The sequence below is a fragment of the Phymastichus coffea genome, unplaced genomic scaffold (assembly GCF_024137745.1).
Source record: "Phymastichus coffea isolate CEN01 unplaced genomic scaffold, Cenicafe_Pcof_1.1 PCOF00210, whole genome shotgun sequence".
Taxonomy (NCBI): domain Eukaryota; kingdom Metazoa; phylum Arthropoda; class Insecta; order Hymenoptera; family Eulophidae; genus Phymastichus; species Phymastichus coffea.
Genome location: NW_026707021.1, coordinates 90,751 through 115,179, shown reverse-complemented (window position 1 = coordinate 115,179; position 24,429 = coordinate 90,751). Strand labels below are relative to the sequence as shown.

The following is a 24,429-nucleotide window of genomic DNA, read 5'->3' as shown; positions in this document are numbered from 1 at the left end:
TGATTCGCTTTCTTCTTCCGCCTCTTTCTTCATTGTGAAGTAACCATGTATAAAATGGTTTTTAAGATATAATCACGAAGCGGGATATAGAATTTTATGATGCATAAAAATAATAAGAGAAATGTATATGTTTCTGCTGCAATTAAAGTTTATTTGCAATAAGACATAGCTGTAAGAAATTATGAAGCATAGTGAGATATCGACACTATAACTATCTTTTATCCTTAGGTTATTATTCTATTTACAGCTCTGGGATTTTGTATTTTTCTACTATGCACTTGAACAAAGAACCGGCAACAGCACAATCGTCTTTTTCTTCATTTGCTGAAACGCAACGTTAATGTAATTATCAAATTTGTGACCACTTTACTCTGCAATAAATAGTTTACCTTCATTCACGCATCCGGTAAAATTTTCTTCGAGAGAATCATCGATTTGGTCCGACATGTACATCTTGGCCAACTCAACTTCTTTATCTACCGAAGCTTTTCCTTCTGTTAACTTGATATAAAAAGAAAGAGAATTAAAATTAATTTTATTCCGCAGAAAACAAGAAAAAAGAAAATGTTTGTTTTCGAATAACCATAACTCACACGATCGCCTTTCTTCATCACGCATGCAGCGAAACATTTTATCTTAGGATCTTCGAAATCGGGCGATTTCAGCATCTCTAGAAAAAATAAAATTCACATATTGTTTAATATTTGCGAATATACTAACTTAATTAAAATATTACTGCGAGAAATCGTCGTGTCTTACCTTTTGTTAATTCGAATTCCGTGAGACATTCATCTATCTGACTCCTTATTTCTGGTGCAATTTCGCATTGTACAAGTACCTTCAAGTCGAAATATTATGCTTTAGAACCGTGTCTTAAATGAGACAACTAGTTTAAAATTATATACTCACAAAAGCAGATAAAATACCGACAATGCGAAGATAAGATGTCATTTTGCTGATATCTTTTCTGATAGTACAGATTCTACGAACAATGCGAAACTGAGCAGAATCAGAAAACCAGTGAGAATTTAAAGGAAATCGTCCGTGTCTTATAAAACAGAAGTCATTACGACAGCACCTTTAGCAATTATCTCGGTACAATCCAATTTTTACGTTATGAACAAGAATTATTGCTCAGAAAACACAAATGCTATTTATGAATTTATGATCTATTTTGTTTTTAAGATTGGGAGTATAACGCTTAGGTCATCAATATCACACTGCACATTAATGATTAACTTGTCTGGAATAGCTGAATTAACGTAAGTCGAACTTCATAATTGAAAATAATTATAACATATAAAGTATCTAATCATCGCGAGCAAAGTTATTGTCAATAAAATAACTTATACATAACATTATATTAATGAATGAGCAGACTGTTACAACCAACGAATGTTCCTAACCTTGTCATAAAAGCTATTGTTATACTTATTATAAAATTCTTAGTCTGACTAAGAATTCTATCTTTTTACACCCAAACGAATAATGGAAATAGGTTTGCATAAATATTTTTTCGTATACGTATTTACTGTTGCTCGTCAATTATATTTTTACTATTGTTTCGACGTAACATTTTCGAAATGAGCGATAAAATGTTTATTTAAGCATAATTTTGCAAAGTAATACCGGTGAACAGTATCAGTTAGCAAGATATTTAAGATGCGCGTAATCAGCGACGATTTAGCATTCTTTTGGAAAGATTATAGAAAATCTATTGCACTCAATGTTTCGGGAGTGTTTTATTTATTTTTCATTTCATACTAGTTATACTACTTATTCTACTTGATGTAGATATGAGTAAAAGTGTTTTCGAAATTCTCGTTAGGAAGGAAGAAAGAAAAGAGAGAACTGAACATGATTAAAAAAATTTTTTTAATATGTAAAACAATTATTATATAATTATTATATAATATATTATGATATAATTATTACTATTATATTATTATTATATGTATTATTAATTTAAAAATAAATTAAAAAAAATTTTTTTCTTAATCGTGTTAGACAAAATTTTACGATTATTCCAGAAAGAACCGGTGAATACGTGACAAGAGGGCAAGCGCCTGGCGTCGAGAACCTTCTGTTCTATATATATATGTCGCTTGCAACACATGATATTCTGGTACTTCTATCGGCATAAGAATTCTTTTTATTTCTGCCTTATTTCTATGGGAATAACAATAATTAGAATTGCTGTTCACGTTTATACTACACCACTAGTATAAAAAATCTTTAATGGGATAAGAAAATCATTACTAAAATAGCATCAACAGTGTTTGTCACTATATTGCTAAGCAAGAAGCTCTTTTGATTTTGAAATTCGTATTTGTTTTTACAATTAAGTCGTAGGTACCATCATGATATAAAAGATTTTTTAACGAACTGTTACACTTACAGAGGTTCAACTACTACTAGACGGAATACATTTACAGATTCATCAGACTTCAAAAAATATCATGGAAACCACTAATCCCTACATTCTTACTCTTAATTAAAATACTGGAAATACACAAAATACGAAATCATTTTTAATGCCGAATGTTCCAACTCATATTCGACATAAATATAATATTAAATTAAATAAAATTTTATAAACTTGGTATGAACTTAGAATTTCTATTTGCAATGTCCATTGATAAAATCAATTATTACCAGTATCCATTTTCATAATGTACTTATTTCATACTGATCATATACAATTTATATGTAAACTGTGCTAATTCAATCCACATTGAGACATCTTATTTAATATATTAACGATTGCAATGATATTTTATTTTGTCATTTCTATGCCAAAATACTCATCATAGTGCTGTGAATAACGTTCTAAAGATTTACTTAATTTTTTTATATAAAAGGTTATATAAAATATATAAAGGTTATACCAATTATAGGTTGTCAAGTAATAATGTATATATACTTTTTACAATATATATGAAGGACGTAAAAACTTCGTTCTCTTAAAAATTGATTCAGATAAAACTATTATTCTCGCTTACGTCATGCTTCCATTCTCTCATTTCACTGAAATAGCATTAGAATTGATAAAAAAATGTTATAATAGGCAATTAAAACGTAATTAATGCAGTAATAAGAAACATTTTGATAGGAGCAGATCGAAACAGTGTAGCCGTGTTTGCTAAATTGTTGAACAGTATACCGCGTTGTCACCAAAGTTATCTAACTTTATTAAATTATTACAGCTAAATGAAAAAGGTTACAAAGTTTGATTTTCTCTAAAATATTATATGTCTTTTTCATTGCTCACAGATACGTTACAAGTTTCACCACGACACTATAACAGTATTAAAGGTACTAGTGACATCATATGAGCTTCTGGTGCTCTTATATTTTTTCTTTTCTTATCATGTTAATTAACATATTTAACATGAATTCTTTTTTTCAAAGGTGGATTTTTTAATTTTTTTTATAAAACACATATCACAGCAGAAAAATGCGTATGGATAAAACAGTTCTACGTATTCCAAATTATCTATGATTTATCGTATTGAGAGTTGCTATAAATAGTATTGTAGATTTTTTTCAACTACACAGGTTAAATTACTAAGAAATGTTTATTCTATTCTTTGAATTAAAGATTAAAACATTCTAATATTTACTTCAATCTTACACATTCAAAAATTTGATTATCGATTAGTAATAAAAAATAATTAGAACAATTCCAAAGCATGACCTCTTGTTTTTACGAAATAAGTGTTAAAACAATAACACTGCAGTCATTTTTTTCACTTCCATTATGTTCAAAGTGACCGGTATTGGCTATGATAAATTATGTACTAATCTCGATTTTCTCAAAGTTTCACGATTTTCTAAAAAAGCTTTCTATGTGAATCTTCAATTAAAACACAAAATTAATTTTCTAAATATTGTTCTATAAGATGTAGAAGGCTGCTTAGAAAATCGCAAAACTTCATTATTTTCAATTCCAGCACAATTACACGAATGTTTTGCGTAGAATCTGAAATAAAATTAACCTAAGCAACCGTCGCAACGGTTAAACTGCCCTGCCACATTTTTGTTATTAGTTTTGCAAGGTAGTACTGGTATGTATCCGTTATTTTGTGAAGCATCAAAATTTTTCATTGGAAGACGAATCCAAGTAATTTCCTTGCTATTACTTTTGATTAAATTAATTAGCTTCTCATTTTCATTATTTTATATTAAGTGACGTTACCATGTAATATCTTTATATACTCTTATCGAAATGAAATAGAAATTGGTATTTTTGTTTCGAGGGTCGGCGAGCAAAGCGAACAGGAGTACCACTTAGTATGTGTTGTTTTTTGCGTTGCTTTCGATTAGACGAAAGACCATGCAATCATTAAGAATATCCTGTCTGGTTAAATTTGGGATAAAATTAGATAAGATTGACAGGCGGATATACGACCTAATTACTCTTGATTCAAGCTATCTATTATAATAATTTCGTTTGGTTTTTTTTCTTTTTTATCGCTGAGTCACTCAACAACTTGTCAATACTGCGTACATTTTGTTCACTTTCAGAACATATTTTATGTGCTACATATGAATCGTTAGTCATTATGGTTGTATTGTTTTTTCATTATTTTGTACTTTTGTTTCGTCCTTTGTAATTTTTTCAATTGCAACGACAAACGCTTAAAGTTAAATAAATTGAAATTTGTCAGAAAATATTCTATGTGACGTTCTATGATAATGTGAAAATGTACGTGCATGCTAGCTGTAAATTATAGTAATGAGATCAAACAGGCATAAGATGGTTCTATCACATGTATTTTTTGTGAATAAATTTGATAATGAATTGTTCGTAAAGTGCGCCAGAGTTTTCGACTCTCCTACAATATTGAAGTTGCAATCACATCAATATTCTTGTGTTTACATGAAAACATATAACAGTTTGAACTCTGTAAAAATACTGCTAACATTTTTATTCGTATTTAATACATTATTTTCGCGATTATAAATTCATCAATCATTTATCTTTATCGACATATTTACAATGTTAGTTATCCAGAAACTCTTACTTGAATGTCAAAGGTAAGCTCTATAAAACTTGTTGCAGCCGTAACGACGTCGAAATCAAGCCCTACACCGATGGAGCAACAATCAGCAGCCGGACTCGAAGAGCCAACGGAGTTCCATAATTTAAATTACACGGCAATTCGATACGCTAGTCAGGGTTGTCACGAAGTGGCGATGACATTGTGCAAACAAGCTCTTAAGAAACTAAAGATAAATAAGGGTGAAGATAATCCCGATGTCATGATGATGCTCAAAACCCTTTCTATAGTCTATCATTACCAGAGCAGATACGAGAATGCTATGGAGCTGCTGCACGATACTTTGGCACTTGGAGAAAAGACACTTGGCGAGACGCATCCCGCGGTTATCGACATCTTGAACAATCTCTCTGTGATCTACGGTAGACGAGGTGAGCTTCGTGATACGAACTTTCAAGTTGGATTATCGAATTTCATACTCCAACCGATTGCTCAAGGGACAGTCCTTTGCTATTGAATTCAGGTAAAAATGAGGAAGCTGAGTCATTGTGCAGACGAGCGTTGAAAGCTCGCGAGAAGATACGCGGCAAAAATCATCCTACCGTGGCAAAGCAGCTCAATAACTTGGCCTTGCTCTGTCAGAGCCAGAATAAATACGAAGAGGCTATTGAGAACTTTCAGCGTGCTTTTGAGATTTATGAAACAGCTTTTGGTCCAGACGATTCGAACGTCGCCAAGACCAAAAGCTTCCTTGAGTTGTGCCATTCGAAACTGAAAGTCAACGAAGACATCGATCCTGACGCCAAACAGCTGTTTCATCAAGTGTCGATAAAGCATGATTTATTGAAAACAAATTCCGAGACGATGGTTAGAGAACGCAAGCAGGAACTCGATGCAATAGATAGTTGTGATGAAAAAGGTGATTTGAAGGTATGTTCTTCTAAATCTTATGCAAATTGAAGTATAAATCATTTGATTATTTAAGGGCGATTTGTACATATGTCGTAAGTAATAAGCATTATCTGGCTTTCTGCTTATTCCCTTCAGCATTAAGCAAATTGTCTAACTAGAGCTTGACAAATAGTAAAATCCCTGGATTGCAAACATTTCTCCATATCGTACGTTTAAAATATCAAGCGCAAGCAAGCCTACTTCTAACTTACTAAATAAATAAGCGACATCGAAACATCTTTCTTCACAAATAACTTTCTCAAAACTGCATCGATAGGTCTGAAACTTTTTTCGACTTGTAGACTTTCAATTTAACTTGTGGAAATTTATATTTCAAAAGAGCAGATGTGAAAAAGATTAATGTATTTTGATAGAGCTCGTAATAACTATCTTATTGTACGTATAAATAAATAAAAATAATGCTTTGAATTCTCACATACGCATATTCATCTATTTGCCAGCGTTTAAGCAAAATATCGGGTAATGCTCTTTTCCTACAATATACACAAAAGTTATGACTTGTGACTTAGATTAATGATGATCATCCAGTTCATTTACAATCTGAATAAATGATCTATTGTGAGTACAAAATGAATATTCAAGTAATAACAATATAACGTGAAAATTCATCAACGTTTGCAGCGATGTCAATACACAAATACATCAACCAGTGTTATATTAATTTTATTGAACGTATTAGCCAACAGACCGTAAGTTCGGATCGTTATTAACCCTTTAGCCTATAGCCACGAGTCTGACTCGTGGTAAAGAATTTGTGCCATAAGCGAAAACAACGAGTCTGACTCGTGGTAAAGACTTTGTGCCATAAGTGAAAACCACGAGTCTGACTCGTGGTAAAGAATTTGTGTCATAAACAAAAGCCACGAGTCAGACAGTTGAATGGCACGGCGCGCGAACGAATTTCTTGCGTATTATAGCTCGCGCAATTGGTAGATATCGTGTAGGCTAAGGGGTTAATTAAATAAATATTCATCGTTTCAGATATCGAGGAATTGTCCTGATAACGAAGAGATGAATAGTGAAGAAAAAGTAAATTCTTCAACATCTAACGAAAAAGACTCCGTGCTGACTGTGCAACCAGTGCCAATGCATAAGGAACAATCCGCTAACAACGGAACTGGTCTTCCTGGTTTAAAAAAAAAGATCTTTCGCATTCTAGGAATACGTAGAAATTATGATGTTCCGTAGAACCAGTTGAGATTTTTTCAATACACTACAATTTTCTAATTTTCTTCCATCAAAAGCAAATGTTTCAATTTACGAAAACTGTAATGTAGAAGTTGAAAATTCAGAAACCTTCTAGTTTTTATTTTTAATCAATTGTTCCCCGATAAGCATAATATATAAACTTCAATAGACATTATATAAAATACTGTATGCTTCTGATTCTGTTAAGGATAAGATAAAATTTGTTAGTCATTTTAACAATGAATTGTCCTATCAATAAAACAAATTTGATAAACAAGTTGAAGGTTAATCTCGACTGCCCATGTCTGCTATTACTCAATATTAATAATTTTTAAATATATATGATTCACGTGAGTAATATATTTTTTTAGATAAATACATTAGCATTACCGGAAGATGATTTGGAAAAAATGTGTATGCATGTGTCACATATAATGAAACAAAATAAAATAGTCATGAATGCAATGTCAAGAGCTAAAATAATTTCAATGCTCGTAGAATTGCCAATCCAAAAAAGAGTGTTACGTTTAATCAATATTATTAAAATTTTTCGAAATATAAGTTTTAAGAAACTGTGAATAAAAAGTGAAAAATAGTGCCAATATTAAAAAAGTATATATTTCTGTGAAATCGTTAGCTAACTTATAAATAAAAGCTGTTGAAATTATTAGAAAAGAGTTGCAATTTTTTGACATTTATTTATGACATGTGGATTTTATCAAAAATACATTAAGAGTTGCGAATAGCGTACTTGAAACCAGCTCATGCACTTTTATTTGAAACAACCAATATTAAGTTAAGATAATGGTGAACAAAGCCTCTATTAAAAAAAATCAGATATATATATAGCATATAAAATGATATTTTTGTATTTAAAAAGAAATGACCATGAAAAATTTCACAACTTTGGTGGAATGATTATCTTTCAATTCAATTATTTACACCAACTCGTGAAGCAAAATTATAAAAATTTAACAGAAGCAGTTTGAAACCATAGTGTAAATTATCAGTTGTATTAAAGTAAGTTATATTTTTCGATAATCTTTTTTTAATTTAATATATGCTTATTTAATGATACTATAAATTATTTTTAGTTTTTTATGACATGGAGCAAAAAATTTCAGAGGTGTGCGAGGTAATATGTACCGCCTTCGTTGACTACAAATCACTACCAGACACTGATGAATTCAAAAAAATTGTAAGTGATTTCAAAAATTTATACGATGTCCCTCATTGTATTGATGTAGTTAATAGCAATCATATGCCTATTGAAGCTGCACTAAAATCTGAATCTTACTTTAGAAATTATAAAAAAAATTATAGTATCAACATGATGACAGTGTGTAATGCTCAGATAAAAATTATATGGATATCTGTGGGTGATTTTGGTATATACTGTGGATACTGTATGCACGATAGAATTTCATTCTGTAATTGCTAAAATTGTATAGCTAATGTAATATAAAACAATGTCCAATTCAACTCTACTGCAAACGAAACTAATAATTAAATCAAACTAAGTTTAAAAATTGACTGTTAGTAAATGATTAATACAATGAAACCTTTTGTAATCAAAATAGACTGACTTAGTGACTTGATTCACTCGATACAGGTTTTGCATAGCGAGTAGAGAGGAATGTGAAACCAGGTGGAACTGGAAACAGAACTGCTTAAAAGAGCCGACAAAGACCGATTGCGGACTCATATGTATATGTAACTGATCGTTTCGTCAAAAATTCTTCGCATTAGTTAGAAACCGTGTTTCTCCACACAAGAACTCTAAACAATAGCCGAAGGTACAATTTGAAGGTTAGAATGTAGAGAATATTATTTTGTGATATTTAAACAAAAATTCACCGAATGGTTGTTTTATATTTTAATTGATTGAAATTACAAATCTATTATCTTCAAAAATTCAAACATCCAACGAAATTCTTTATTCTCTTTAATAAAGAAAGAAACATTTATCATCTTTGTAATTATGTTATGTCAATTTGATCTGTTTTATCGCTATGGTTACTTAATTAATAATATTGAGAATCGAAAAGTGCATAGAAGTTTTTACTACTAAACGCTGTCAGGATGATCAATAATCATTGCGGATCTGTGCTCTATCGTTACGTGAGTCGTCTTTCTTCCGGCTAAGAAAGCATTAAAAATCGAGTTTAATTGTTTGAATAATCTGAGTAGTAATGTATGTTTTATTTTTCTATAAAAGCCATAAATAAATGAATGGCCTTGCCAAATTTTAAAATATTTCTGTTTATTCTTGTCTTTTAACGGTACCTTATGTGCCTTCTGAATACCAGATAACTTGAAACTTATTATAAATGTCAATCAGCTTGGAAATTAGAATCTAATTAGAAATTTTAATTAGAAATAATAATCTAATTAGACATTTTATGTATGCAATTTATTTTTTAAATTCATAGGATATTACTTGTAACAAAATATTGAAATATTTTTCAAGTTTTAGAAGTGCAGAAACATTGATGTAAACAGAACAATTGCATGTAAACAATATTGATTATCGTAAAGTTAGTTGATAACAAGCCTACTATGCATTTGTTGAATTTATAACTGTAAGTTAACTTTTTGTGATAACAAATGTAGTTTTAGGCTTAAAGTTTAAAAATATAAAATTGAAATAACTTTTAGTTCATACATTTAAAAATTTTTACTATTAAAAATGTATTATTAATATTAAATGAATTTTTTCATAGTATATGATACAAAAATATATCTGTTACTTAATAAAGACTATGTCTATCTTTAATATTTATAACTTTTAAAAAGACTATTTCATTTTTCAATGAATTAATGTGAGATATATTTAATTTTTTTCGTAATGATCAACAATCATTCTTTTGTTTAAAATTTTGCAAAATCAAAGATTAAAGAAACATATGCAGTACGACAATCAAAATTGTTATGAAATCATTTATCAAAATATAATAATTTCCATGTTAACCACCACTCCTTCCAAATAAATTAACAAGAGTATTGAGAGATTTGCAGTTAAATGAACACATTTTGTTTATTTAGAACTTTAAACGAATTTGTGATGACACGAACCAGGCAAACAGCAATAAAATCTACTGTAAAAAATGGAAATTTAAATCACCAGCTGGCATTGAAAATTGCTGCAGCTGCGGCCCATAAAAGGCTCACCCCAGTGGCACACGTAAAAGTTCCCAAACGTCATAAGCCAGGAGTTATTGCTCTGAGGGAGATTAGACAGTATCAAAAGAGCACAGAGCTTCTTATCCGCAAGCTGCCTTTTCAACGACTGTGTAGAGAAATTATGCAAGAATATGAATCAGAATATCGTATTCAAACTTTAGCTTTGGAAGCTCTTCAAGAAGCTTGTGAGGCATATATTATTGGTCTCTTTGAAGACACCAATTTATGTGCAATCCATGGCCGTAGAGTTACAATAATGCCGCATGACATCAAACTTGCCAAACGTATTCGTGGAGAATAAACATGAATAACCAAAATTGCTTGATGTACTTTTTGGTATGATTGTTTTATAATTCTTTTATTATTTCGTCTTATTTATTTTGTATTAGTTTAATGCTAAACATGAATTTTTTTCTTTTTAGGTTGTAACAATTGATGTGGCCAATGCATTTGCAAATGTAAAGCTACTTTACCAGTATGAAAAAGTCCCTAAAAGAATGTATCACTAATTTTATTTTATTTACTTTTTAAGTAATAAGTTATTTAGTTTAGCCTAGTATCAGTGTTCAAAAAAATTACATTTTCTTTTGTTTATAATAATATGTAAGAATTATATGTATAACATGAAATTTATAGATCATAAAAAAGTCATTTTGTTATAAAAATAATGATTTGGATTTATTTGTTAATTTATTGATTAATAAGCTGGAATAATATATTTAATAAAATATAGTCCTAACAAAAATTAAAAACTAAAAGCAATAATGTGAATGTGACAATTATTATTATCTTAATTCTTATTAATCTTCTATCCGTTGCTTCATAAGATTATATTTTTTCAAAATAAATTTAAACAGAGCCAGCTACTGCATAATCATCTTCATAATTAGCTTAAACAAAAAATTGTTTTTAATATGGTTTTCAAATGTAAAAATTCACATTTTTTTTAATTAAAAATAACCTTTGTTAAAACTCAGTAAATTTTACTTCAAGTGAATAATCTATTTTTTTGTCATGAACATTCGAACTATATTCATTTCCTTACTAATGAATGCTTTGCCTTGTCAACTATGTTATACTTTTAAATATTATATATATTATTTAGTTTGTAGTCAATTATTAATATTAAATGTATTTTATATACAAAGTAGGGCATTTATACTTTAGTAGTATATGTAAGAATTGTTTTTTAAAGACTTGTATTTTGAATGAGCATAGAACAAACAATAGCATCAACAAACTGCTAAGATAGGAATGTCGGTCGGAATGGAGCAAATTAACTTTTTATAGTAAACATTACTTAACTAGTGCCGGAAAGTAGATTTTTTTCTTGTGTGAGTTTACACCCGAGCGAAGCGAGACTGTAGATTCTTGTCTCGTGTGGCGTTTACGCCCTCGCGTCGTAATGTACTAAAATTCTTTTTTTAATGGCTGTAAGTGCTTACAAAGACACCGACAAAAATTATAGTAGTGGAAAATATACAAATTATAGTACACCGGAAAATGAAAATTATAATTTTCCTAGTTTCAGTTGATACATATAGATTTTTCGATCTATAGATCTTTTCTTTCTTAGTACTTGGTAATGGACCACTGGTAATAGATATCAGCTGTTCGGACGAAAATCAAAGTCTTTTAAAATTTGGTCTTGCAATTTTGGCATGCAATGAATAATTGTGACCACAGAGAAGTTTATCATTTGTAACTTTCAGTGAAATTAATTATCGAGAAAGCATTTTTCTTTCCTCTGTATGATAATAGTATTTAGATACAAACTGGTAAGATATTATCACTAGGCAAATGATAGCTCGATAATAGCTACATTTTCATATATCATAACCTTAAATTATAAAATATTTATTTCTTGAAAAACACTCTACCACTAAATACAGCTAATAAATTAAAAAATCAAAATAACTTTTATTGGACTTCTTTGCCAAAAAAATTTCAGATCCTACATTTAAATTTACCACATAATGGTTTCGAATTTATTTTATATATGAAAATCATTTATTTATACTTATGTATTTATTTTTAACTAATATATTAATTTAAAATAATAAATTATTTTAATTACTAATCATCTCTTGAGTTACATACCTTATTTACCTTACTTCAGCATTTGCTTATAGGTGAAATAAAACTCTTGGTTTGGTATCATCAATACATTCATAATGGACTTAATAAGATTGGCTCAGTTTTATAAGACACCTAGTGAGGAGAGAAAATTAGCACTTCTTAGGAAAGTAGATGTTTCTTATTGTGTTCCAGATGACTTTTCTAAATCTATACAAAACAAATACCATGCAGGCAGCAATTGTTTACATTTTGCAGTTAAAACTACTAATTCAAATTTAATAAATATGCTATTGGATCGTGGAGTTGACTTTTTAAAGCAAAGAACTTGTGATGGAAAAACCCCACTTCACATAGCTTTTTATAATAATAACTATGGTGCAAGACTTAGTGGCAAATTAAGAAAAAATAACATAATAAGCATCTTGTTGTCAATTCAAGTAAAAAGAAACCAACCCATCAATCCAAAATGTAAAACAGGAGTAACTCATCTACACATAGCATGTGCTGTAAACCATACAGAAGCAGTGAAATTGTTTGTAAAAGCTAAAGATTATCTTCATGAAACAACTAACACAGATAAATATCTTGTAACACCTGGATACACAGCTTTACATTTTGCAGTCAAACATTCTTCTATTGAATCAACTGAAATATTATTAAAGAATGGTGCAGACATACATTTCAAAGATGCTAAAGGTTTCAGTGCATTAGACTTATTGATTGATCGTTTAATGGATACGAAAGATTTTATGTGCATGGGTAAAAGAGCACTTTGTTCATCGTACGAAAGAGAGATAGGAAAGCTTGAATCTATTGCCGAATTGTTTTTGGAAATTAAACCAGATCATGCTAATTTTATTAGTGATTCAGGACTATCAACTTTTCATTTGGCTTGTACATTAACAGATTCTTGTATTGGTGCAGAATTTTTAAGACAAAATCTTGATATAAATTTAACTGTTAAGAATAATTCTCAATTGTGGCCAGGATGGACATCTCTTCATTTTGCTGCCTGTTCCAGTGTTGAAATGTTTAAGCTACTGCTGGAGTCTGGAGCTGATATCAGTATTAAAAATGCTAAAGGAGAAACTCCATTAGATTTATTTACAATGAGATATGATCCAAAGACTATACACTCTATTTTGTCTGAAATGAAAAATATCAAAAATTTATTAATGTCTGATGGAGTTACTAAAATACTAGATGTTTTGTTAGCTATGAATGATTGTAACAAATTTAGTGATTTCTTGCAAGATTTAAAGGATGTGAATATAAGTGTACCAGTGGAATCTCCAATATGGTCAGGTTTCAATGTACTGCACTTGGCAATAGCATTAAATGAGAAAACGAAATCTCAGGGAGAATTTTTCGATAAGTTATATTTTGATGATGATGTCACTGTGTTTCCAACCGGTTACAATTGCACAGAGGAAGATGAGAAGAAATATTGGAAAAGAATTATTGTATGTTTAGCAAAATCATGTAGCCTCAAGACTAAAAATGCAGATGGTGTCTCTCCAATTCATTTTGCTTTTAATCGAAATAAAGGAAAAGTTGTTGACTTGTTATTGAACAACTGTCAAGATAATATAGTTGACTCAAACAATCTTTCAGTTCTACACATAGCTTCTGCTGTTGGAAGAAAAGATGTGGTTGATCGTTTACAGAAAAAAGGAACAGACTTGAATATTCGTACAAAGAAGAGCTTCCAATGGTTTGGAAAACCTTACCAGGCGGACGAAGATGCGAAACCTTACTTAATGTACCTACGAGCAAATTCTACGCCACTGCATGTAGCTGTAGTTTTTGCACACAAGAATGTAATAACATACTTGCTAAAAAAAGGCGCGGACGCTTACGCTAAAGACGAACTCGGACTGACACCTATCCATCTAACGTTGATGTCATTTAGAAAGCGTGATGTTCGTTGTAGAATCAAAGATATCGTTCTTCGATATATTTCAAACATAAAGGAATCTGTAAGCAATCACGGTTTGACTCATCTTCACGTTGCCGCGTATGCCAACGACGATCGTTCCATCAATGAACTTGTTCAGCATGGTGCTAACGTCGATGCAATTTTTGATGCTGAAATTCCGGAAAAGCAGAATGATGAGATTATGACTCGTGATTTGTCGTTTCTTGTTGAACATATTGGAATGACGCCACTGTGCCTCGCGATTCAAGGAGGACTTGGTAATAATGCCGTTGAAGCGTTAATACGAAATGGTGCAAATATCTATGCTCAGAATTCGAAGGGCGATACAGCATTAAACAGCATGATGGATTGTTTCCATTGTTCTTTTGTCCAACATTTCCTTAAAATATTAAAACAAGATCAACGTGTTCGCGAACCGATTGATCCAAGCGGGATGACTCTTCTGCATGTTGCTTGCGCTGTTTTAGACATCGATTGGGCGAAAAAACTTCTACAGAAAGGAGCCAATCCGAATGCTCAGATAAAATCAAATAATCTTGAGTGGAGCGATGATACACCTTTGTGCACACTTATCTTCGAAGCAACTGTGACTGATCGAGTGTTCGTAAATTTGGAGAATTTTGTAAAACTGTTGCTTAAGTATGGAGCAGATGTCACGATTATGTGCAGGGATAGTTCGCCATTGCACGTTGCTTGTCACGCTGCTAATCCTGATCCATCTTGGGATGACGTTGATCAAGAAATGTATCAAGAGCGCGGTAAGATAAATTAAAAAAAAATTAGAATAAAAGGAACTTCCGTATTTAATGGAAAGTTACAATTGATGAATTGTTACTTTTAGTTAAAGCCATGCTTGTTATCAGCGACTTACTTTTGATAAGTCAAAAATCCTACAAATTCAACCCAATAGATAACCATGGATTTTCACACTTTCACTACGCTTGTTTGAGAAATAAAGCGGATATCGTTAAGAAATTTTTGGATAACGGTGTCGACGTTAACATGCGAACTGATCCTTTCTCTCCAGAAAGCAGTGGATGGATCCCTCTCCATTTTGCTTTCAGCTATAAATCCGAGGCCGTTATTCGTGTGCTTCTTGAATATGGAGCTGACTTGGATGCTGAAGATTCATATGGGACCACACCGTTGCACATCGCTTTACAAAACGGCACTGTAAATATTAAGACGATTGAAACAACGTTGAGGTATTGTTTTTAAAGCAACATTTTATCGAAGAAAAATTTCCTTCATCAGATTTTGAAAAGAACTTCGGTACCGATAGAGATACCTGTTTTATTCACTACGAGTTTTTCCAAGTTTTCTCCAACACGAACCATTTTATGAATTTACTCGAGTTGTTTATTCGTTCATTTCTTCTATTAAAAGTATTTATCAAAGATTTTATCTATTGCTAAATAAACTTGGGAAAAAATAGACAGATATTTCTATTGCTCTTGCATCAGTTTTTCCAACTTTGCTTAATAAAGCGATACTTATGAAACGTAGGTAAATGCTTTTATTTGGAAAGAATGAGGAGCGGATAACTCCGGTAAGTACGGGAAATGGGTTCGTTTTGAAGAAATCTAAGGAAACATCGTGGTAGATAAAATAAGAATCTTTATTGGTATCAATATCCTTTTTTTTTGATTTATTGAACTTAAGATTTATTTCTTACTTTTTCTGTCATTTCGGTTTGCAGTAAAGAAGCAGATATAAAATCCAAAACTATATTTAAAAATCAACGTTCCATAGATTACCTTTTAGAATTAGGCAGTATTACTTACAAACAGCTAGAATACATTTTGTTGCATAAATCTTCACTAAATATTACCAACATTGAATCGACTCATATAACTATTGGATTGATAATGCAAAATACTGACCCACGAAATAGCGAGGAGATGTTTACAAAGCTCGTGATAATTTGCGACTTGAAAAAAGCAGTAAATAATGGATTCAATGCTATTGAAAACATAGTATCCGTTTACCATGATGGCCAACTGACACGTAGTTATTATGTAGAAAGCATTCAAATGTTCATAGAAATGGGCTGTGAGCTTGACCAAAAAAATGAAAATGGTAATTTTAATATAAACTTTTTTGAGCAGAAATATTCTTGCTTAAAAATTTTCTTTTTGATTAATCATATTTTACCAACGTGGATTTTACTCCTCATTTTGTTTTCATTTTAATTAGGAAAAACAGCTCTTCATGAAGCTATAAACCATTATAATTTAGAGGCTATTGAAGCCATGCTACTACTTGGTGCCAACATGAATATTGTTGATAATAATAATGAAACGCCCTTCGTGATAGACTTTCTCTACATATGCAATATGGATGATGAACGTGAAGTTCGTTCATTGAAACTCGTATCTGCATACATATGGAAAATGAAGTTTGTGGGACTGGAGGTACTTCAATCCAACGAAGAGGCCATGGACGCCGCACATAAAATATTTCCAATGGACTTGGATTTACAAAAACGTTGTGAAAATGAACTAAATAGCCTGCAACAAAAGAGTATTACTAAATCTTTAACTATGAAAAGCTTTTTATGCGAGTCAACAACTTTAAGAACGTATCCGACAATGCCTTTTGCTCAGCGTAAAATCATCAATAACTTTTTTGATCGCAAATCACAAGATCTGTTGCAGTTCCCGGAGCTAGCGGGGTTACTAACACTGCAATATAGAATGACTTTACAAAGAGATAAATTATATGGTCCAGCAAAAATAGCTCTTTCTACGATTGCTTGTTTACAATTGACTGATTATTGCTTGGAAAATATTTTATTTCATTTGGAAAACAAAGAATTAAAAAAGTTGATTGAAGCTGTGAGAAAATTTAGGTTTATTTAAAAGTTTATATGCTTTTAATTTTGAATCACTTATTTTTTGAGATTATATGTTAAATGCACAAAAGATAATTAAATTATTGATATATTATGATAATATGAAATGATCGCATAATTTTATTCTACATTAGTATTATATAGTAAGATGATATTTTATAGAAAGTACAAACAAAGAGAACAATTGCTATTATACAGCATATTCCAAAATATGAATGAACTGAAATTTAGTCGAAACTTAGCAAATTTATATTTAGCATTATTTTATTTATGCAATAATAATAAATGAATTGTTTTTATGTAGTAACGACTTTTTATTTTTTGTAGTTCACAAATGCAGCTAATGAAAGTTTTTTAACATGTTAGTAGCTTTTGAAACTGTTTAACCCCTTAGCCTACACGATATCTACCAATTGCGCGAGCTATAATACGCAAGAAATTCGTTCGCGCGCCGTGCCATTCAACTGTCTGACTCGTGGCTTTTGTTTATGACACAAATTCTTTACCACGAGTCAGACTCGTGGTTTTCACTTATGGCACAAAGTCTTTACCACGAGTCAGACTCGTTGTTTTCGCTTATGGCACAAATTCTTTACCACGAGTCAGACTCGTGGCTATAGGCTAAAGGGTTAATAATCAAATAAAAGGTCAAAATTGATAATTTTAAAGTTTATCAAATGTATTACATTGAAAAAAAATGAAAAGTTTTAAACTATACAATACAAAATTAATATATTAATTTTAATTTCAATTGTAATACCTTTATTGGGTTTTTAAGATAGTATCAACAAGTAAATCCTTTTAAAACTTGCTTTTCCACTAATTTTCGGAATTTTCCATTAATGTTCGGAAGCGAACATTTAGCCACAAAACACTTCACCAATATCGCATTCTTTTTTTTTGTTTGTTAACTTGATTTGCGTATTCGATTACGTAAGTCTTGATGAATTCAAGAGCTAGGTCTTATAAGAGTCTTGTATTCTATTATTTTCTCTATTACAACTTCATTCTTGATCAGCTGAAAATCGATAAATATAATTTATTTATAATATTTAATAAATCACTAACATTCCTGTGATTTTTTGTATGAAAAAGTATTTACTTTTATTTTATTTTTTTTCAGCATACAGTACCAAAATATTTTACTTTGGGATCGTCATAATTGAGCGATCCTTTGAATGAATCTGCAGAAGAGTAAAGAATCTAACTCCTTTTGTACATTCTCCAAGTAAATTTTTCATTTCCTGAAAAGATTTGTTTTTCACCAGTATTTATTTAATAATTTCACACCGTTTCGTCGAATTTTCAATCCGTGTAGAGCTTTAAAAACTATATACATGCTATAGGTCGGATACACGGCATCCTTATAAGAGATTTTATTGATCTTTCCGTCTTATTCTCTTTTACTTTAAATTGCCAGCTTGATGATACTTTTAGTTCCGAAATCCAGGAAATCGTCATCACGTAGAGTATGCATCTAACTTCTCATAGCGTTGAGTTTTTTCGCCGTAACAAGACGTCAAAAAAGTCTAAGATTTTTCAATAGGCGTAAATAATCATTTTACTATTATAATTGTTATTATTTCAAATTAAAATGGATCAACGACAACAGAACCGAGAAATTAGGACGAATTTAGACAGCCAGAGGTTTCAGATCGTAAATTGACCCTTGAATCTTCAGACCATTACTCGGATTACGAGTACGGATATTGACGACTTACCTCCAAAGCGGAAGAATGCAGAAGGATGAATTTCAGCAAATGAGGTCGCAGATAAACTTGCTCTTTCGCATTGTTTATTCAAATATTTCTATTACTGTTGCTGTGGCTTCTGGTCCACATATCAACAATGTACTTGGTCCATCGAATTTCTTAAACAGACCTACTTAAGTTAAAATCTTGTTGTTTGGAGAGTTAAAGACCTTCGTTGACGAAAAGTGCGTTATTCTGTCAGCACCAAGAGATTGTTTAGATGCAATTGTTACTTTCAGCAGAGTATGGATTTTCAAAACGGCATGGTCTTCCTTCCAACTCATTTCTGAGAGTCCTTACACATCTGAACGGTTATCAAGGTAATTAGGTGATAATTGCATCCAAATGGAATCAGATATTTTGGATGTCAGTTCTAGTGGACAGGAGACAATGATTCCCGATCGAAATCACAGAATTGAACAAATGCTTGATCGACCTGTCGACTGAACTTCCACCCAGTCAAGTGGAGCAACTTACTCTTTATAAGTATAGATGGTTGGGTATGGTCTGACCTAACAAATAATTGGTCTACTAAAGAAATCAATTTATTAAAACAAAGTTGGCGTTAATCGACTTGAAAAACTTATAAAGCTCCTTTGAAAAGATGGATATGGTGTAGATTGAATATCTATGTACCGATTTCACATATAATACATGTTTTGTTATAGTGCAAAACACTAAGATTAAAGACCCCTCTACTCTTCCACAGATATATAATAGCTAATATAAATTAATGGGTGGATTTTGCTCCAAGATTTAACCGCGAGTAGTACTCGCAACCCAAAAATAAAAATAGGATTTCTAGTGATGTATAAAAAGTTAGGTGTCAACGTGAATATTGGAGAGATTTTTAACGACGAAAGTGATCATATTGTCGATTTGCTAAAGTAAGATGTCTAACACATAAGTTCGACAGACGTCGCGGTGTTAAACAAAGCCTAATTTTACATTTACTCGTCACTTACGCAAAACAAATCCTATACTATCTTTCAGTTCACATGGACTGTTGATAAAAGCAATAAAACTCGAGATTGGCATACACTTTGTTACAGCAACTTATATAAATGTTCAGATTATATAAGTTGTTACGAGGAGTTTCATAAGTAAAATCGACCGTGATACGTGAGACCTCAACAATCAAATGCCTAATATGCAAAAAATATCGTGGCACGTTTAATAAAAAAAAAGGAGAAAATTGTTATATGTTTTACTGTTCTGTCAATTTTATTTTGTAAAGTAGTTTAAAATAAGATAGACGATACTCTATACTATATTAGCTCACACTTTACAGTATCTTGGAATCGGTATAATATATGGAAATGAATAGATAAAACCTTTTTAATACTAATGTCCGTTGAATTTTATACAAAATCTTAAAAAAGAATAGCATAATGTGTTCTGGATGTTTTTTAATAACTGCATAAAAATTACCTTGGATAAGCTTTATTCATTTTAGTATAAGGTTTATATTATATTCTCTGCCTACGAAACAAGTGTTATTAAACTACTATTGTTATCTCTGAGTGTGCGTAATTTTTCTCTCAAGGCTGTTAGCAACGTTAAACTAAAAATATTTTGTAGCGACTTCCCTTTAATAAGTTATTCGATCTATTCTACAACATAGATAAAATTCTGTACTTAGTTTACGACTAATTAATTTCAGAAGGGTTATCTGCAGTTGTCTTCATAAAAAATTTTATTACAGCTAAGCTCATTTTCTTCATGCCCTATGTATGAATGAAACATAGTAATAATGTTATTATATATTAACAAAAATCTTTGCTGAATGAAAACAATTTATCGATAGTATTTTTTTTACTGTAAATTTATTCTTTGTCATAATTAAAAAAACACTATTATTTATTCGATAGTATTTTTAAATTCAAATTATACAACTAGATGTAAGTGCTGTATTCTTTTATATTTCGTAATCGTGAATCACGTAGTTGAAAGATTTAAATCAAGATGATTTGCACAGCGAGAATTTGATGGACGATTATTTTAATGTTTTTTTCATCATTACGTTTGTCCGCCAACAAAATTACGGTTATTAAGAACGCAGTTTCCTGTTAGTTCACACTTTATTCTCTATAAATTGTTCTCCGACTTCTATACTCTTTTCAGTCGCTAGAATATTTTTTTCACAGAAGTTACTATTGAAAACAAGCAGAATGCAAAGTTTTATGCGCATTTTTTTTGTTCTTATCATAGCCGTAAGTACATTTTCAAAAAAATGTCTAAATTGTTTTTTGTAACATTTTGCATAATTACTTGTAAATGTTATTAAACTTTAAAAAGATACAATATTTATGTATTTGAAACTAAATATTATGACATCAATTAAAGTGTTGACATTGATAAATTTTATCATGTAAGGTTTGTATTTATGGCGACTCTTCGGAAGAAAAAAGAGAAACGCAAAGACAAATATCTGAGAAATGTAAAAAGGAAGTCGGAATCACTGAAGGTTCGTTCTTAATACTGTAGAAGAAAATATGCTCAACATCTTGTGACAATAAAATAATTAATGTTTTTTTCAAACGATTGATTAATGAAGATCGACCACATGGACCTCCTAATCTAGACGATCCTAAAGAAAAATGTCTACATGCTTGCTTCATGAAAGAATCTGGGATAGTAAGTATTAAAATCTCAGTATGAAATATTGAATTTCGTTTATTAATTGCTTTTTTCAGCTGGTAGACGGAAAAGTGGCGGTTGAAAATGTTACCAATTTCCATAAAAAACATTGGCCTAATTTTAATGATGAAACTGAGAAAAAAATAACATCCTGCGTAGAAACGGGTAAAAGTCACTTCAATTTTTATAATTATTGGCATAATTTGGTATAACTTTTAATTGAAATATTTCAAATTATAGCAAATGAAAAATCTGACGAATGTGATATTGCCGCTGCAATGATGAAATGTATACATGAAAAGCTTGGTCCTCCTCCACCTTTTCCACGACATAAGGAATAATTATGCGATTTCTATTTGTTAATAATTATTTATTTTTACTGTCGATTACCCGCGTACGTAATGTAAATAATTATATATTTAATAAGAAATATTTTACATACATGCTGCATTAAAAAGCAAGAAATTTCTAGTAACCCCTCTAAAACGTTTCTTCAATCGCTCTTTTCAAGTGCTACCATATATGAAAACTATATTCGTATAGTGAGATGATTGTATTATCAAGGAGTATTGAACAAAGAAATATCGGTCAGCATTGAATTTTCAATTTATCTTCTAATGCACTCAAGCGTTTCACATCATTTTTTATTCTCAACTACAATGACAAGGAATTACTTGGATGCATTGATTATTTAAAAAATTCTTTAAAATTTCAATATCAATTAGGCGCAAACACATCTACATATTATTGTATTCATTAATAATAAATACAAATGTCATTATACAAATATAAATTATATATGTATACGTTACTATCAGTACACGTTGATTTGAAAGTGTAGTGCCAACATAGAAGAGAGGATATGGGCGATAACTGATGCAAATGTAAAATAAAAGTCAATTATCTTCAGCTGTTAGTACAGTCGAAACGTGGTCGGATTTGAATTATTGAACAGAGTGATATATATGTATATAAGGAAAAAGTTGCAAAAAACACACAAAGACAAGCGGACAGAACTTGTGACGTTGGGTGACGAAACTTAACTGAAAAATTGATTATTTCAAATTAGAGAAAACAGAACATCAGTGTATCGTATAAGAATTCCAGCAGTCAACATGAAGCTCATCCTTGAGTTTTTCCTGGTCGGCTTGGTATTAGTTTACGCTAAAGATCCAACATGTGCGAATATACGTTGTCCTGTGGCCTGCCTTGATAACCCAGCGCGATGCATAACGAGGTACTATGGAATCGGCACTTGTGCTTATGGTGTACCTTGCATCAATGGCTATTGCGATCCTCTTTGTGGAAATATCGTTTGTCCCGATTCTTTTGTTTGCCGTCGTGACATCAATATTTGTGAAAAATAAAGGACAAATAACGTTATGAATGTTCGATGGTTCATGTAGTTTTGGAAATCTTTAAAATAAAATTCATATTGCCTAATTAATCCGATATGTGCGTTGCTCTTTATTAACTATATGTGGTTATACCTTTTGAATTATTTCACTAATGGCGAGACGAGTTTTTTCTTTCATTCATCTCGAAATATGCGAAGAATCTATGTGCTTGATTTTTCGATATTATATTTGCTGAATAATTTAGATTTATATGTAAATAAAAAAATGGTTTAATGGCATTCTATCTGTTTCTGTTGAATTTTTTTTTTGCCATAGATGACAAAATTGCTTTACTTTTACGATTATTTATATATAAAATGCCAAAGCTAAATCAAAGTAATGATAATTTCATAGTTAATCCTAAAAATATTGTCATATGAGAAAAAAAGAACAGATACATCTTTATGCTTTATAAAAGTGGCGTCAAAATAGTCTCCATTTCTTTAAATAAAGAATCTATTTATTTTAGATGTTACTTTAGATTGCAAAGGTAGTTAAAAATGTTGAACAATATTTTTACTATACACATTTAATTTTTTCATTTGAATACTAGGTTGGATATAAAAGTCAAAATAATAAGTTCTTTATTTTTTAAGAGTACAATAACATGAAAAACAGGTAAAAAAGAAAAGTCAACAGAGATAAAAGCTATTGATAATAACTCTTACATTTGTTAAAGTGAATCGCTCCGTAATAAAGATTATTTATACTTGTAGATAAACACGGTATGTCCTGCAATAAAATTGAAAGTTTAAAGAAAGTTAATATATTTTGGAGGGATCGTAAAATAAGGATTAGCATCATTCTCATTTTAGAAATATACTATAGAAATAGGATTAAGCTCGTTGCGTATGCAGTTTTTACGTGCATCTTCATCGTCTGTACCTTCGAATTCTAACGTTAGTTTTACTAAATTATTATCTACGGCAGCAAAACTGCTATCTATAAGGCTAGCGAACACGAAGTCGAATATACACATGAAACACGCCCGACGAGAAGCACTCCAAAGGCGCTCCAGAGACCGATAGCGAGACACGACGTATACACGCGAGAGCGGCGGCGGCCATTTTGAGTCGCCGATATAAACTGAACGGGAGCGAGCGAGACTGATTATAAGATAAGACGGAATTGCGAATTCGAAATGAAATTGAAATTGGCACTGAGAATTGACCATGCGCAATAGACGATACACTATACTACATATATGACTCACATATTGGACTGAGGCATGAAACAGAAATATATTTAAAATAAAGCAAAATAGGATTAGCGAATTATATATATATATATATATGTATGTATGTATGTATGTATGTATGTATGTATGTATGTATGTATGTATGTATGTATGTATGTATGTATGTATGTATGTATGTATGTATGTATGTATGTATGTATGTATGTATGTATGTATGTATGTATG

The 24,429-nt window shown here is 30.8% G+C and overlaps 5 protein-coding genes and 1 long non-coding RNA gene across 6 annotated transcripts; 4 read left to right on the top strand and 2 right to left on the bottom strand.

The window, feature by feature from the left end:
- Nucleotides 1-130: 130 nt before the first annotated feature.
- On the bottom strand, nt 131-1,036 carry LOC131674058 (uncharacterized). Its single transcript, XM_058952538.1, has 5 exons — nt 910-1,036; nt 760-838; nt 594-670; nt 390-501; nt 131-324 (listed from the first exon to the last, which is right to left on the bottom strand). The coding sequence occupies exons 1-5, from the start codon at nt 949-951 to the stop codon at nt 242-244; spliced, it is 393 nt and encodes a 130-aa protein (XP_058808521.1). The 5' UTR covers nt 952-1,036; the 3' UTR covers nt 131-241.
- A 2,125-nt stretch (nt 1,037-3,161) lies between these two features.
- On the top strand, nt 3,162-7,409 carry LOC131674057 (kinesin light chain-like). Its single transcript, XM_058952537.1, has 4 exons — nt 3,162-3,315; nt 5,066-5,434; nt 5,527-5,933; nt 6,957-7,409. Exons 1-4 carry the CDS (start codon nt 3,252-3,254, stop codon nt 7,161-7,163), a joined length of 1,047 nt encoding a protein of 348 aa, XP_058808520.1. The 5' UTR covers nt 3,162-3,251; the 3' UTR covers nt 7,164-7,409.
- Nucleotides 7,410-10,227: 2,818 nt separating this feature from the next.
- LOC131674071 (uncharacterized) lies at nt 10,228-10,647 on the top strand. Its single transcript, XM_058952554.1, has one exon. It carries the CDS (start codon nt 10,228-10,230, stop codon nt 10,645-10,647), a length of 420 nt encoding a protein of 139 aa, XP_058808537.1.
- A 1,061-nt stretch (nt 10,648-11,708) lies between these two features.
- Nucleotides 11,709-17,450, top strand: LOC131674054 (ankyrin-2-like). Its single transcript, XM_058952520.1, has 5 exons — nt 11,709-12,124; nt 12,479-15,122; nt 15,206-15,569; nt 16,064-16,443; nt 16,561-17,450. The coding sequence occupies exons 2-5, from the start codon at nt 12,521-12,523 to the stop codon at nt 17,223-17,225; spliced, it is 4,011 nt and encodes a 1,336-aa protein (XP_058808503.1). The 5' UTR covers nt 11,709-12,124; nt 12,479-12,520; the 3' UTR covers nt 17,226-17,450.
- On the bottom strand, nt 16,753-19,652 carry LOC131674059 (uncharacterized). Its single transcript, XR_009302773.1, has 5 exons — nt 19,447-19,652; nt 18,940-19,273; nt 18,321-18,462; nt 17,979-18,236; nt 16,753-16,874 (listed from the first exon to the last, which is right to left on the bottom strand). It is a non-coding gene; the product is annotated as an uncharacterized LOC131674059 (long non-coding RNA).
- A 1,419-nt stretch (nt 19,653-21,071) lies between these two features.
- LOC131674068 (general odorant-binding protein 19d-like) lies at nt 21,072-23,055 on the top strand. Its single transcript, XM_058952551.1, has 5 exons — nt 21,072-21,182; nt 21,346-21,436; nt 21,527-21,606; nt 21,666-21,774; nt 21,850-23,055. The coding sequence occupies exons 1-5, from the start codon at nt 21,141-21,143 to the stop codon at nt 21,948-21,950; spliced, it is 423 nt and encodes a 140-aa protein (XP_058808534.1). The 5' UTR covers nt 21,072-21,140; the 3' UTR covers nt 21,951-23,055.
- Nucleotides 23,056-24,429: the final 1,374 nt, after the last annotated feature.

Coding starts and splice junctions, on each gene's coding strand:
- LOC131674058 (XM_058952538.1), bottom strand. CDS start 951: ATGACATCTTATCTTCGCATTGTCGGTATTTTATCTGCTTTT. Junction 839..909: donor TCGGTATTTTATCTGCTTTT/GTGAGTATATAA, acceptor TTCGACTTGAAG/GTACTTGTACAATGCGAAAT. Junction 325..389: donor TACCGGATGCGTGAATGAAG/GTAAACTATTTA, acceptor GTTGCGTTTCAG/CAAATGAAGAAAAAGACGAT.
- LOC131674057 (XM_058952537.1), top strand. CDS start 3,252: ATGTCTTTTTCATTGCTCACAGATACGTTACAAGTTTCACCACGACAC. Junction 3,316..5,065: donor ACACTATAACAGTATTAAAG/GTACTAGTGACA, acceptor AACTTGTTGCAG/CCGTAACGACGTCGAAATCA. Junction 5,435..5,526: donor TGTGATCTACGGTAGACGAG/GTGAGCTTCGTG, acceptor TATTGAATTCAG/GTAAAAATGAGGAAGCTGAG.
- LOC131674071 (XM_058952554.1), top strand. CDS start 10,228: ATGACACGAACCAGGCAAACAGCAATAAAATCTACTGTAAAAAATGGA.
- LOC131674054 (XM_058952520.1), top strand. CDS start 12,521: ATGGACTTAATAAGATTGGCTCAGTTTTATAAGACACCTAGTGAGGAG. Junction 15,123..15,205: donor AGAAATGTATCAAGAGCGCG/GTAAGATAAATT, acceptor TGTTACTTTTAG/TTAAAGCCATGCTTGTTATC. Junction 15,570..16,063: donor ACGATTGAAACAACGTTGAG/GTATTGTTTTTA, acceptor TTCGGTTTGCAG/TAAAGAAGCAGATATAAAAT.
- LOC131674068 (XM_058952551.1), top strand. CDS start 21,141: ATGCAAAGTTTTATGCGCATTTTTTTTGTTCTTATCATAGCC. Junction 21,183..21,345: donor TTTTTGTTCTTATCATAGCC/GTAAGTACATTT, acceptor TTATCATGTAAG/GTTTGTATTTATGGCGACTC. Junction 21,775..21,849: donor AACATCCTGCGTAGAAACGG/GTAAAAGTCACT, acceptor TTCAAATTATAG/CAAATGAAAAATCTGACGAA.